This window comes from Chrysochloris asiatica, unplaced genomic scaffold, assembly GCF_000296735.1.
Source record: "Chrysochloris asiatica unplaced genomic scaffold, ChrAsi1.0 scaffold00106, whole genome shotgun sequence".
NCBI lineage: Eukaryota > Metazoa > Chordata > Mammalia > Afrosoricida > Chrysochloridae > Chrysochloris > Chrysochloris asiatica.
Genome location: NW_006408624.1, coordinates 8,720,858 through 8,735,360, shown reverse-complemented (window position 1 = coordinate 8,735,360; position 14,503 = coordinate 8,720,858). Strand labels below are relative to the sequence as shown.

The following is a 14,503-nucleotide window of genomic DNA, read 5'->3' as shown; positions in this document are numbered from 1 at the left end:
TGATCAATTTCAGATAGAAGAAGTTGGTAGAATTCTTCTATTTCATCCTCACTGGCTTTAGTGGTTGGTGTGTAAATTTGAATAATAGTGGTATTAACTAGGCTTCCCTGTAGGCACATGGATATTTTCCTATCGCAGACAACATTGCACCTCATGACTGATCTGGATATATTCTTTTTGACAATGAATGAAACACCATTCCTCTTCAATTTGTCATTTCCGGCATAGTAAACCATGTGGTCATCAGATTCAAAATGGCCAATACCAGTCCATTTCAGCTCAGTAATGCCTAAGATATTGATGTTTATGCATTCCATTTCATTTTTAACAATTTCCAATTTTCCCAGATTCATTCTTCATACATTCCATGTTCCAATTTTCAGTGTATTTTTAGAGCTGTCCCTCTTCATTTTGAGTTGTGCCCCATCAGCAAATGAAGGTCCCGCAGGCTTTACTCCATCTGTGTCATCACAGTCCACTCTACTTTGAGGAGGCAGCTCTTCCCCAGTCACATTTTGAGTGCCTTCCTACTTGAGGGGCTCATCTTCCAGCACTATGTCTGACAGTGTTTCTCTGTTATTCATAAGGTTTTCAGTGACTAAATATTCGTAAGTAGTTCATCACTCCTTCTTCCTAGTCTGTCTTCATCTGAAACCTGGCCACCATGGGCGACCCTGCTGGTATTTAAAATACCAGTGGCATAGCTTTCAGAATCACAGCAACTCACAAGCCACCACAGTATGACAAACTGACAGACAAGTGGTGGATTTTGCCCATCAAATCCTTCAATACAAAAGGGAAGAACAAGCCCAGCATTTCTCAAGCTGGAGAAACTGAAGAAAAAATTTAAGCCTTGACTTGCAGTATTGAAGGATTTTGCCCATAGAATCCTTCAATCGTGCAAGTCAAGGGTTAAATTTTTTCTTCAGTTCCTTCAGCTTGAGAAATGCTGGGCTTGTTCTTCCCTTTTTGCTTTCTAATTCCAGGTCTTTGCACATTTTGTTATAATATTTGACTTTGTCTTCTCAAGCTACCCTTTGAAATTTTCTGTTCAGCTCTTATACTTCCTCACTTCTTCCATTTGCTTTAGCATCTCTACACTGGACAACAAGTTTCAGAGTCTATTCTGACATTCATTTTGGTCTTCTTCTCTTTTGTCTTCTCAGTGACCTTTCCCTTTCTTCCTGTATGATGTTCTTGATGCCATTCCACAACTCTTCTGATCTTTGGTCTTTAGTGTATAATGCATCAAATCTGTTCTTCAGATGATATCTAAATTCAGGTGGGATGTATTCTAGGTAATATTTTGGCTCTTGTGGTCTTTTTCATATTTCTTTAGCTTCAGCCTGAATTTGCATGTTAGCAAATGATGGTCTATTTCACAGTCTGCCCCTGGTCTTGTTTTGGCTGGTGATGTGGCGCTTTTCCACCATCTCTTTCCACAGATGTAGTCAATTTGATTTCTGTCCTTGTTCTTAAAAAATTCTATCATGTGATCTCCAGCATCGTTGCTATCACCAGTTTCCAACCGATTCTTCTTTGTTTACAGCCTTTGAATTCCAATCACCAGTAATTGTCAATATATCTTGATTGCATGTTTGACTAATTTCAGGCTGAAGAAGTTGGTAGAATTCTTCAATTTCATCATCACTGACTTTAGTGGCTGGTCCCTAAATTTGGATAATAGGGGTATTAACTGTCTTTCCTTGTAGGCGTATGGATATTATGCTATCACAGACAGCATTCTAGTTCAAGACAATCTTGATATGTTCTTTTTAATGATGAATGCAACATCATTCCTCTTCAATTTGTCACTCCTGGCATAGTAACCCATGTGATAGTGAGATTCAAAATGCCAATATCAGTCCATTTCACTGTACTAATGCTTCAGATATTGATGTTTTTGCATTTCATTCCATTTTAGACAATTGCCAATTTTGCTAGATTCATACTTCATACATCCCATGTTCTGATTATTAATGGGTGCTTACAGCAGTTTCTTTTCATTTTGAGTTGTGCTCCATCAGCAAATGAAGATCCTGAAAGCTTTACTCCATTCACATCATCACGATCAACAACTCTAATTTGACGATGCAGCTAATCCCCAGTCATATTTTGAGTGCCTTCCAACCTGAGGAGCTCATTTTCTGGCACTATATCTGACAATATTCAGGCGCTCTTCATCATGTTTCAATATTCAATATTCTGGTGCTGACAGTGTTCCATTACTATTCATAAGGTTTTCATTGACTAAATATTCAGAATTAGTCTGTCTTGTCTTCTTCCTAGTCTTTCTTCATCTGGAAACTCAGCTGAAATCTGTCCACTGTGGGTGACTCTGCTGATATTTAAAAGAACCATGATCTTCCAGAATCACAGCAACACCCAAGCCACCACAGTATGACAAACTGACAGATGAGTGGTGGTTTATCAGATATAGTGCTGGAAAAAAAGCACCTCAGGTAAGAAGGCACTCAAAATATGACTGGAGAAGAGTTGCCTCCTCAAAGTAAACTTGACTGTGATGACAGGAATAGAGTAAAGCTTTCAGGACCTTCATTGTTTGATGGGGGCACATCCATTAATAAACTGAACATGAAACACATGAAGTATGAATCTAGGAAATTTGGAAGTTGTCAAAAATGAAATGGAATGCATAAAGATTGATATTCTAGGCATTTGTTGTTGTTGTTGTTAAGTGCCATTGAGTTGGTACCAACTCATAGCTGGGTTCTACGAAGAAAAACATGGCATCAATATTGGAGGAAGACTCATTAACAACCTGCGATATGAAGATGATACAACCTTGCTTGCTGAAAGTGAGGAGGACTTAAAACATTTATTGATGAAGATCAAAGAGCACAGCCTTCAGTATGGATTGCTTCTCAGTGTCAAGAAAACAAAATCCTCACCACTGGACCAATAAACACCATTTTTATCAATGGAAAAAAGACTGAAGTTGTCAAAGACTTCATTCTTCTTGGATCAACTATCAACACTCAAGGAAGCAATAGTCAAGAAATCAAGCGATGTATTGCATTAGGCAAATGTGCTGCACAAGACCTTTTTAAAGTATTGAACAGCAAAGATGTGAGCTTGAGAACTAAGGTGCGCCTGACCCAAGCCATGGTATTTTCAATAACCTCATATGCATGCGAAAGCTGGACTCTGAATAAGGAAGACTGTAGAAGAATTGATGCTTTTTGAGTTTTGGTGTTGGAGGAGAATATTGAAAGTGCCATGGGCTGCCAAAATAACCAATAGATCCATTTTAGAAGAAGTGCAGCCAGAGTGCTCCTTTGAGGCCAAGATGGCCAAACTTTGTCTGTCATACTTCGGACATATTGTCAGTAGGAACCAGTTGCTGGAGAAGGATCTCATGTTTGGTAAAGTGGAGGTCCAGAGAAAAAAAAGGAAGACCCCCAAGGAGATGGATTGGCCAAGTGGCAGCATCAATGGACTCAAGCATGGCAACAGTAGTGAGGTTGGCCCAAGATAGGGCAGTGTTTCATTCTGCTGTGCATAAGGTCACTGTGAGCTAAAATGTATCAGTAATGATCATTTTGAAACAACTGTAAGCATCCATTAATAAACAGATAATGAAATACATGAAATAAGATTCTAGGAAAATTGGAAGTTGTCAAAAATGAAATGGAATGCATAAAGGTCAATATTCTAGACATTAGTGAGCTAAAATGGACCAGAAATGACCATTCTGAATCTGACAATCACTTGGTTTACTATGCTGGGAAAGACAAATTTAAGAGGAATGATGTTACATTCATTATCAAAAAGAACATGTCAAGATCTTTTGCATTTAGCATCAAAAAGAACATTTCAAGATATACTTTGAAGTATAATGCTGTCTGTGTGATAGGATACTATCTATACGCCTACAAGGAAGACCAAGTAATATGCTACCAACCAGTAAAGCCAGTGATGATGATATTGAAGAATTCTACCAACTTCTTCTGTCTGAAATTGACCAAACATGCAATCAAGATGTGTTGATAACTACTGGCAATTGGAATGCAAAAGTTGGAAACAAAGAAGAAGGATCAGTAGTTGGAAAATATGGCTTTGGTGGTAGAAACGATGCTGAAGATTGCTTGATAAATGTCTACAAGACCAATGACTTCTTCATTGCAAATACCTTTTTAAAACAACATAAAAGATGACTTTACACATGGACCTCACTAGATGGCATACAGAAAAATCAAATTGACTACATCTGTGGGAAGAGATACTGGAAAAACTCAATATCATCAGCCAAAACTAGGCCAGGGGTAGACTGTGGAATAGACCTTCAATTGCTCATATGCAAGTTCAGACTGAAGTAGAAGAAAATTAAAACAAGTCCACAAGAGCCAAAAATATGATCTTCAGTATACCCCACCTGATTTAGAGACCATCTCAAAACTGGATTTGGTGCATTAGACACTAATGATTGAAGACCAGAAGAGCTGTGGAATGACAAGGACATTATACAGGAAGAAAGCAAAAACTCATTAAGAAGAATGGAAAGAAGGAAAAGACCAAAATAGATGTCAGAAGAGACTCTGAAACTTGCTTTTCAGTGTAAAGAAGCTAAAGCAAATGGAAGAAATAAGAAGTAAAAGAGTTTAACAGAAAATTTCAAATGACAGCTCTAGAAGACAAAGACAAGTATTATAATGAAATGTGCAAAGATCTGGAGTTAGAAAGCCAAAAAGGAAAGAACATGCGCAGCTCAGCATTTCTCAAGCTGAAAGAACTGAAGAAAAAATTCAAGCGTCGACTTGAAATATTGAAGGATTCTAGGAGTCCCGGTGTGGCACTATGGGTTAATGCGTTAGACTGAAAAGTCAGTTTGAACTGTAAGATCAGCGATTCAAGCTCAGCAGATGCTCTTTGGAAACCCTGTACAGAGTCGCTATGGGTCAGAATTGGCTCAGTGGCACTAACATCAACAATAAATGGGCACAATATTGAACGATGCAGAAGTATCAAAAGGAGATGGAAGGAATACAGAGTCCGTGTACCAAAAAGAAATCGATGATGTTCAATAATTTCAGGAGATATTATGTTACCAAGGGTCAATGGTACTGAAGAAGAAGTCCAAAGTGCACTGAAGGCATTGTGAAAGAACAAGGCTCTGGGAATTGATGGAATGCAAATTGAAATCATTCAACCAACTGAGGTAGCACTGGAGCCACTCACTCATCTATGCCAAGAAATTTGGAAGACAGCTAAGAGATCCATAATTTTCTCATTCTGAGGAGAGGTGACTGAATGGAAATTGGAAACCATCGGACCATATCATTAATTTCACATGCAAGTAAAATTTTGGTAAAGATTATTCAAAAAACGGCTTTAACAGTACACTGACAGGGAACTGCCAGAGGTTCAAGCTGGATTCAGATGAGCATGTGGAACATGGGATATCATTGCTGATGTGTGATTGATCTTGGCTGAAATCAGAGAATACCAGAAAGATGTTTACCTGTGCTTTATTGACTGTGCAAAGGCTCTGACTGTTTGCATCATAATAAGCTATGAACAACATTTTGGAGAATGAGTATTCCAGAGCACTTAATTATGTTCATGAGGAACCTGTACATAGACCAAGATGCAGTCGTTCGAACAGAACAAGGGGACACTGAATGGTTTAAAATTAAGAAAGATGTGCGCCAGAGTTGTATTCTTTCATCATACTTATTTAATCTGTATGCTGAGCATGTAATCCCAGAAACTGGATTATATGAAGTAGAATGTGGCATCAGGATTGGAGGAAGACTCATTAACAACCTGCGTTATGCAGATGATACAAGTTTGCTTGCTGAAAACTAAGAGGACTTACAATACTTACTGATGAAAATCAAAGACCACAGTCTTCAGTATGGGTTGCACCTCCATGTAAAGAAAACAAAAATCCTCACTACTGGATCAATAAATAGCATCATGATAAACAGAGAAAAGATTGAAGTTGTCAAAGACTTAATTTTTCTTGGATCCACTATCAACACTCATGAAAGCAGCAGTCAAGAAGTCAAACATTAGGCAAAGCTGCTGCACAAGATCTCTTTAAAGTGATCAAGAGCAAAGATGTCAGTTTGTACACTAAAGTGTGCCTGACCCAAGTCATGGTATTTTCAATAGCTTCATGAAATGCATATGGAAGTTGAACAGTAAATAAGGAAGACAGTAGAAGAACTGATGCATTTGAGTTATGATGTTGGAGAAGAATATGAAAAATACCATGAACTGCTAGAAAAACCAACAAATCTCTCTGCTGGAAGAATGCTCTTTAGAAGCCAGGATGGCAAGACTTTGTCTCATATACTTCAGACACATTATCAGGAGTGACCAGTCCCTGGAGAAGGACATCATGCTAGGTAAAGTGGAGGGTCAGCCAAAAAGAGGAAGACACCCAACGTGATGGATTGGGACTGTTTAACAAAGATTGTGAGGATGGCGCAGGACCTGGCAGTGTTTCCTTCTGTTTTGCATAAGGTCGCTATGGCAACTAACAACAACATTCCATGTGATAAGCACTGGACTGAGAACCACAAGGTCTGAGGTTCGAACTGCCAGCTGCTCAGCTGAAGAAAGATGAGACTTTCTACTCCCATGAAGATTTAAAAGCTCGGAAACCCTCTACAAGGTGTCTGTGAGTCAGAACCCACTCCACCACACTCAGTAACAATTCAGTACCAACATGTACTGATTTTGGCACTGTAGGAAAAGCACTGGATGGCTAATTGGGTCGGCAGTTCAAACCCTCCAGTCACTCCTTGGAAACCTATTACAGGGTCGTTATGAGTCGGAAAGCACTTGAAGGCACTAAACAACAACAACATTCAGTACCAAAGCGGCCCTGGTGGCTGTAGGGTAAGCACTGGACTGCTAACTACAAGATAGGTAGTTCAAAGCCACCAGCTACTCTGCGGGAGAAAGATGAGGTTGTTTGTTCCCTAAAGATTTATAATCTCAGAAACTCTGCAAAGGGGTCGCTATGAATCTGAATTGACTCTACGACAGTAGGTTTTGGTTTTGGATTCAGCACCAGGTACAGTGCTAGGCACCGTAGATACCTATGACCTGAGCAGATGTTGTCCTTTGCCTTTATGGAAATACCAGCTTGGAGTAGAAGTCGAACAATAAATAAGAGATCAATATATTAGTGCTATGAAGAAAAAGAACTGGGTGCGTGAAAGAACAAGGACAGGTCTATTTTAGATAGGGCTGACATCCTCCATTTAACAGAGGAGGTAGTTGACTCCTATACTGGTTAGTTGATGACGAGCAGGCCAGGAGCCTCCTAAGACTGGAGACTATCTCACGTTACATCTGTCCTATTGAGCTCAAAGTCCACGCTTGCGCACTGTCGGTTGCCTCGGTTGCCATGGGGACAGCTGCTCCGGCGCAAGCGCAAATGTCTTTAAGATGGCGGCGGCGGCGGCTGCTCGAGCGGTTCCTGGGGGTCCAGGCCTTCGGGGCCTGCATCGGACACTGCCTCTTGTAGTGATTCTCGGGGCCACGGGCACCGGCAAATCCACCTTGGCGTTGGAGCTAGGCCAGCGGCTCGGTGGCGAGATCGTCAGCGCTGACTCCATGCAGGTATGGCATTGCGGTTGGCAGCGGTCTTATGAACCCCAGAAACAGGGTGCAGGCCTCTGCCCAGGTTAGTTCTCTGCCGCGTGGTCGTGGTGAGTGAACCCCGAAGCTTGTGATGGCGGAGGGGGTGGGTGAAAGGAACCCATAATGACTGGGTGCCCACTAGGTGCCCGATAAAGTCGTGGTGTTTCAAACTCCTCATCTCATCACTGTTTAGTAGGTACTTTTATTATCTTTTCGAGAAGCCCTTATGGCGCAGTCGTTGACGACACCAGGTTTGTGGTTCGAACTCACCATCCGCTCCTTGGGAAAACGATGTGGCAATCTGCTTCTGTAAAGATTACAGTCTTGTAAACCTCTTTTACCGGGTTACTATTAGTCGGCGTCTGCTCAACAATATTGGGTTTGGTTTGGTGGCTATTCATTTATGGATGTGAGGGAATTAGGGACGAGGGACATGAAACGACTTTCTTCATGTCAGATAGTGTATAAATGGCAGAGACGATTTTAAACTAGATTTGCCACAAGGGTGGCATCTAGGTGGTCAGTAAATATCTTTTGAATGAGAATTATTTAGACTAGGATACATTGGTAACCATCGCTGAGTATCTGCTGTTAGTGGAATAGGGTGGATCGTCAGGAGACCTAGATTCTAGCCCCAAATCTGCCATTGATTGTGTGACCTCGGGTTAATAGAGACAATATCATCCACCTCACAGAGCTGTAGTGCTTAATAAAGGAGATGGTGAAGAGCAGGGGAGCCTGGAGGGTGGAGGGATACGGGGCAATTGGTGAACGCTTGCTGATGCTGAGGTTTTTAACTCCATTAGGTTGATCAGTTTAGGGGGACTTTGTTCTCTTCTTTGAGCCCGAGAGAGACCTAGAAGATATATAGAATGTGGTGTACTCATCACCTCCTACCCATCACCCCTGGGGGAATTTGTGCTGCTCTTAGAGTGGTTTACATCTCTGGGTAATTTGGGATAGATCTCTGATAGACAAAGTACAACAGTTATTTTTTGAAGAGAATTCACAGTTGTAAATGTTTACAAAGTAAATGAGATGCTGGAAAAGAAATGCCTAGTATGGAACCCAGCACCTGATAGGTGCTTAGCAGAGTCCTTGTCGCCACTCCACCCCTTAAGCCTTTTAGCATGGTTTCTGCCCTCAGTGCTTCATTTGGGATCATTGGCCATCATCACAAATAAAGTGATTAGGATAATTTCTACAAATAATTGTTCAGAACCTACTTTATGCCAGCTCCCGTAGACAGTCGTTGGCTTAAACCTCAGCCCTACCCTTTCCAAGATATGTGACTTAGTATAACTTCTTTGTGCCTTCATTTTTACTGCGGTAAAATAGGAAGAATAATGACATAATAGTATTGTGATGATTTGATGGGATGAAGTATGTTTAAAACAAACAATTGCTTTTGAGTTGATTCCAACTCATGTTGACTTTGTGTGTCAGAGTAGAGTTGTGCTCTGTAGGGTTTCAAGGGCTGATTTTTTGCAGATAAGTCACCAGGCCTTTCTTCTGAAGTGCTCTTGGGTGGATACAATACAATATATAGCAGAATAAGTGTGAAGAATACAGTAGCTGTTATTTTCTGAAAGTTCCTGGGGGAGCGAGAAGTAAAATCTCTGTTCTCAAGGAGTTTTAATTCAGCTAACTATGAAACAAGGCAGAGTTAATAGTATGAACTGAAATATTAATGGTGCTTTGCCAAAGAGTTAGGGTAGAGAGAGCTTATAAGTGCTATATTTTATAATATATTATTAGGTACAGTAGAAATTCTGGAAAGGGAAAAAAAAATCAGCAAAAACTGACATAGTCATAGAAAGCTCTCTGAAAAAAGCTCTGAAAGATAGGTGAAGTTCGGATACATAGAAAGAAGAGAAGGCTTATCAAAAAAAAGGAACATGAATGACGATTTAGAGGGGGAAATGGCTTTAATGTGAATGTACCCACTTCCATCAAGTCAGTTACAACTCATAGCCACTTTCTTTAGGGTTTCTGAGACTGTAAATCTTTTCTCCTGTGGAGTGGCTTGTCCTGCAGCTCCTCCAGGACTTTACTTAGTGTGTATGTTGTAGCTTGCTACATGCCATCAAGTCAGTTCTGACTTATAGTGAGCCCATGCACAACAGAACAGAAACACTGCCTGGTCCTGTGCCGTCCTCACAGTTGTTATATTTGAGCCCAGTTTTGGAGGCCACTGTGTCAGTTCGCCTTATAGGGGGCCTTCCTCTTTTTGATTGACCATCCACTTTACCATGCATGATGTCCTCCATCGACTAATCCTTCCTGACAATGAGTCCCAAGAATGAGACATTAAAGAATCCTTGCTTCTAGGATGCATTCTTGCTGTATTTTTTCCAAGACAGATTTATTTGTTTTCTGGCAATCCATGACACTTTCAGTATTCTTCACCGATGCCATAATTCAAATGCATCGATTCTTCTGTGGTCTTCCTTATTCATTGTCCAATTTTCACATGCATTTTGTTGGGTCACATTTCTTTTGGAATGGGTACAAATACTTATCTCTTTCGGTTGGTCAGGTAGCTGTCTTCCAAATTTCTTGGCATAGAAGAGTGAGTGCCTCCACTGCTGCATCGGTTTATTGAAATATTTCAATTTGTATTTTGTCAATTCTTAGAGCCATGTTTTTGTCAGTGCAGCTTCGAGTTCTACCTTCAGTACCATTGATTCTTAATGATATGCTACCTCTTCTGATGGATGCTTCCTCGATCATTCAATATTTTGCCCATGTTGTTGTTGTTGTTGTTAGTGCCATTGAGTTGGTTCTGACCCATAGAGACCCTGTGTAAGGTTTCCGAGGAGCAGCTGGTGAGCTTGAATCACGATCTAGTGGTTCAAACTGACTTTTCAATCCAGTGCATTAACCCACAATACCACAATTTTGCCCATAGAATCCTTCAGTGTTGCAACCTGAGACTTGAAGTTTTTCAGCTAAGAAATTCGCTGAACGTGTTATTTCCTTTTGGTTTTCTGATTCCAGGTCTTTGCATATTTCATTATACTTGACATTGTTTTCTCAGGCTGTCCTTTGAAATTTCCTGTTCAGCTCCTTTAGTTCCTCATTTCTTCCAGTTGCTTTAGCTTCTTTATGTTCAAGAGTAAGTTTCAGTTTTTTTTTTTCTTTCTTCATTTATGATGTTCTTGATGTCATCCCACAGCTCTTGTGGTCTTTGGCCATTAGTGTCTAATGTATCAAATCTGTTCTTGATATGGTTTTAAACTTTGTTTTTGTTGTTAAGTGCCGTTGAGTCGGTTCTGACCCATAGTGACCCTGTATAGGGTTTCCAAGGAGCAACTGGTGAGCTTGAACCACCGACCTTGTAGTGCAAATGGCTTTGCAGTCTGGCACATTAACCCACATCACCAGTATTCAAGGTCATGTTTCGACTCTCTGGTCTTCAAAAATTTTTTTCAACTTCAGCTTGAAGTTGTATATGAGCAATTGATGGTCTGTTCCACAGTCAGCCCGTTGGCCTTGTTTTGGCTGATGATATGGAGCTTCTCCGTCATCTCTTCCCACAGATGTAGTTACGTTAATTCTTGTGTGTTCCATCTGGTGAAATCTATGTGCATGGTCACTTTTTTTTTTTTAACTTTTTATTGTGAATTGAGTGAAGGTTTATAGAGCAGATCATCAGTCTCCTATTCAACTTATAGTCACTTTTATTTTTTTTAAAGCTTTTATTGTGACTTGAGTGACAGTTTACATAAGAGAACGTCCGTTTGCACTCATCCTGTGGTATTTCGTATCATTGCAGTGAATATAATCCCCTACATGTATTATCATTCGATAGTATTTGCATCTATTCCCTTTGGTTGTTTGGTTGGGTTTTTTTTTGGTTTTCGGGGTTTTTTTTAATGTACACAAACACACTAAGGAATACATCATCATTTAAACAACCCAAGGGCACATTCTGCAAACCTGCCTCCTGGCCACTGGCACACAACCTTTCTCTTTCCATGAGTTTAGAGTCCTCAGCTGCTCGATCTCTCCATGTCCTCATTTCTGCTTCTCTGGATAGGGTCCCACATTCCACTCATACTCTTCTCCCTTGATGGTACTAGGGTCCTCTTTTCCTGGAATGTTAGATTAACTACTTCCCCCTTTATGTTACAAAACTTCTACCTTTTACAGTTGTGACAATTGCTAATTGTGATCATGATAACAGTTACTCACTATTGAATCAAAAGAATCTTATTCCATCTCCTTTCACCAGACCCATCTAGACAAGTTGAAAACTATTCAGTGGGGATTCTGCCTCCCCCCATCCCCCACTCTGAAACTAAACTCCCTCTTGAAAACTTGTAAGCCAGTCACTTCATGCCTTTACAGCTCCTCCAATTTTAGATAGCCGGTGTCTAAGTTGCTTATCCCTATCAACCCTGCATACAGAGGGGATAGGATGAAGACTCCGTCCCTCTCAGTTGGTATTTTGAGATACTATATCCATAAGTATAAGCGGAGGTCTGATGTGGTGCTGTGGGTTAATGCGTCAGACTGCAAAGTCATTTGAACTGCAAGGTCGGTGGTTCAAGTTCATCACATGCTCCTTGGAAACCCTATACAGGGTTGCTATGATTCAGAACCAACTCAACGGCACTTAACAACAAAAATATCCATAAGTACATCAAGTTCATCAAATTGTAGCAATTTACACTTGTTTCCTTTATCAAATTTCTTTATCTTCCTCTAGTAGAAAGTAGTCATCAAGCCATTGAAACTAGGTTAAATGGGTACTGTCTGAAAGTTTGGGCACTCTTGTGCATCTTCATATCAACTGGATGCTTCATTCTCAGCTCTAGCTCTGCATGGCTAGGTCAGTGTCCATGGGCTCAGGAATTCCCAAGTCTCCCCAAACTTTGGACCAACTAGCCTTTCCTCTTTTCTCTCTCACCTCAAGGTCGACAGGAATCTGTGGAACGTGATCAAACTCAGCCCATATATTCATTGCTGCCTTTTCCCCACTTCCACTCAGCAGTAGGCCAACATGGTTGCCAGAAAGTTTACATCCCTGCTCATGTGTTCCCTTTGAATTTCAGTCTTGGAAGGGGGTAGAGTCACTTTTTATGTTGTTGAAAAATGGTATTTGCAATGAATAAGTCATTGATCTACAGAATTCTATAATGCAATCTCCAGCATCATATCTGTTACCAAGGCCATATTTTCCAATTACTGATCCTTCCTCTTTGTTTCTGACTTTCACTTTCCAGTCACTAGTAATTATCAATGCATCTTCATTGCATGTTTGATCAATTTCAGACTGAAAAAATTGGTTTTGTTATTGTTGTTAGGTGCCATCGAGTCAGTACTGACTCATAGCGACCTTATGCATAGCAGAATGAAACACTGCCCGATCCTAGGCCAACCTCACTACTGTTGCCACGCTTGACTCCATCGATGTTGCCACTTGGTCTGTCTCCTTGGTAGAATTCTTCAATTTCATCATCACTGGCTTTAGTGACTGGTGTGTAAATATGAATAATAGTGGTACTAACTGGTCTTCCTTGTAGGCATATGTATGGATATTATCCCAGCACATTGTTCCTCAAGATATATTTTGAAATGTTCTTTTTGATGATGAATGTGATGCCATTCCTCTTCCATTTGTGTTACTTGTTGTAGTAAACTGTAAGATTGTCCAATTCACCATGGCCAGTATCTAACCATTTCAGCTCACTAATTCCTAGGATATTGATTTTTTTTAACAAAAGCTTTTATTGTGAATTGAATGATAGTTCACAGGGCAGATCATCAGTTTTGCACTCAACCAATCATTTTTTGTTTCATTGCAATGAATACAAACCCCTCATGCACCATTGGTTAACAGTATTTGCCCCATTCCCTTTTTTTTTTTTTTTTTTATGTACTCAAAACATACAGAAACTATGTAATTGTTTAAATGACCAAAAGGCACATTTTGCAAGCCAGCATTCTATCTGCCAGCACACAGCCTTTCTCTTTCCATGAGTCTAGAGTCCTCAGCTGCTCTGTCTCTCTATGCCGTCACCTCTGCCTCCATCTCTGGTGTCGAAGCTTCTCTGGTCAGAATCCCAAGCTCCACTCATGCTCTTCCCTCTTGATGTTCCTAGGTAAACACTGTTCCTGGAATGAAAGATTAACTTCTCCCCCCTTTTTGTTACATATCTTCTACCTTTACAGTGGTGACAGTTGCAATTAGTCATGATAACAATTATTCACTATTGAATCAAAAGAATCCTATACCCATCCTCCTTTATCCCCTTTCACCAGACCCATCTAGACAAGAGGAAAACTATTCAGTGAGGATTCTACTCTAACGCCCTCACTCTGAAACTAAGCACACTCTTGAAAACTTGTAAACCAGCCACTTCGTGCCTTTATAGCCCCCATTTTTGGTAATCAGTATTTAAGTTGCCCATCCCCATCAACCTGTGTACTGAGGGGATAGGCTTAATTCTTGATTGAGGACTCCTTCCCTCTATGTTGGTATTTTGAGCTACTATATCCACAAATATAGGTCAAGTTCATCAAATTGTAGCAATTTACACTTGCTTCCTGTATCAAACTTCTTTATCTTCCTCTAGTTGAGTTCTGATTAGCAAACCATCCAAGCTAGGTCAGATGGGTACTATCTGCAAGTTTGGGCATTCTTGCACATCTCCCTCCACTTCAGATCAGGTGACTACTTCACTCTCTGCTCTAGTTCCCAGTAGCTAGGTAAGTAAGTGTCTGTGGGCTCTCTAAACTTCAGACCAACCAGCTCTTCCTCTTTTCTCTTTCATCTCAAGGTCAATGGGTGTCTATGGAACATGGTCGAACTTAGTCCATGTCTTCATTGCTGCCTTTTCCCTACGTCTACTCACAAGTAAATCAAGGCAGTCAC

At 40.5% G+C, this 14,503-nt stretch overlaps 1 protein-coding gene across 1 annotated transcript in view; it reads left to right on the top strand.

Moving 5' to 3' along the window:
- Positions 1-7,425: 7,425 nt before the first annotated feature.
- The window catches only part of TRIT1 (tRNA isopentenyltransferase 1), a 67,695-nt gene continuing 60,617 nt past the window's right edge, over positions 7,426-14,503 (top strand). Inside the window, 1 exon segment of the mRNA XM_006867579.1 lies at positions 7,426-7,599. Coding sequence (XP_006867641.1) covers positions 7,426-7,599 — 174 coding nt within the window.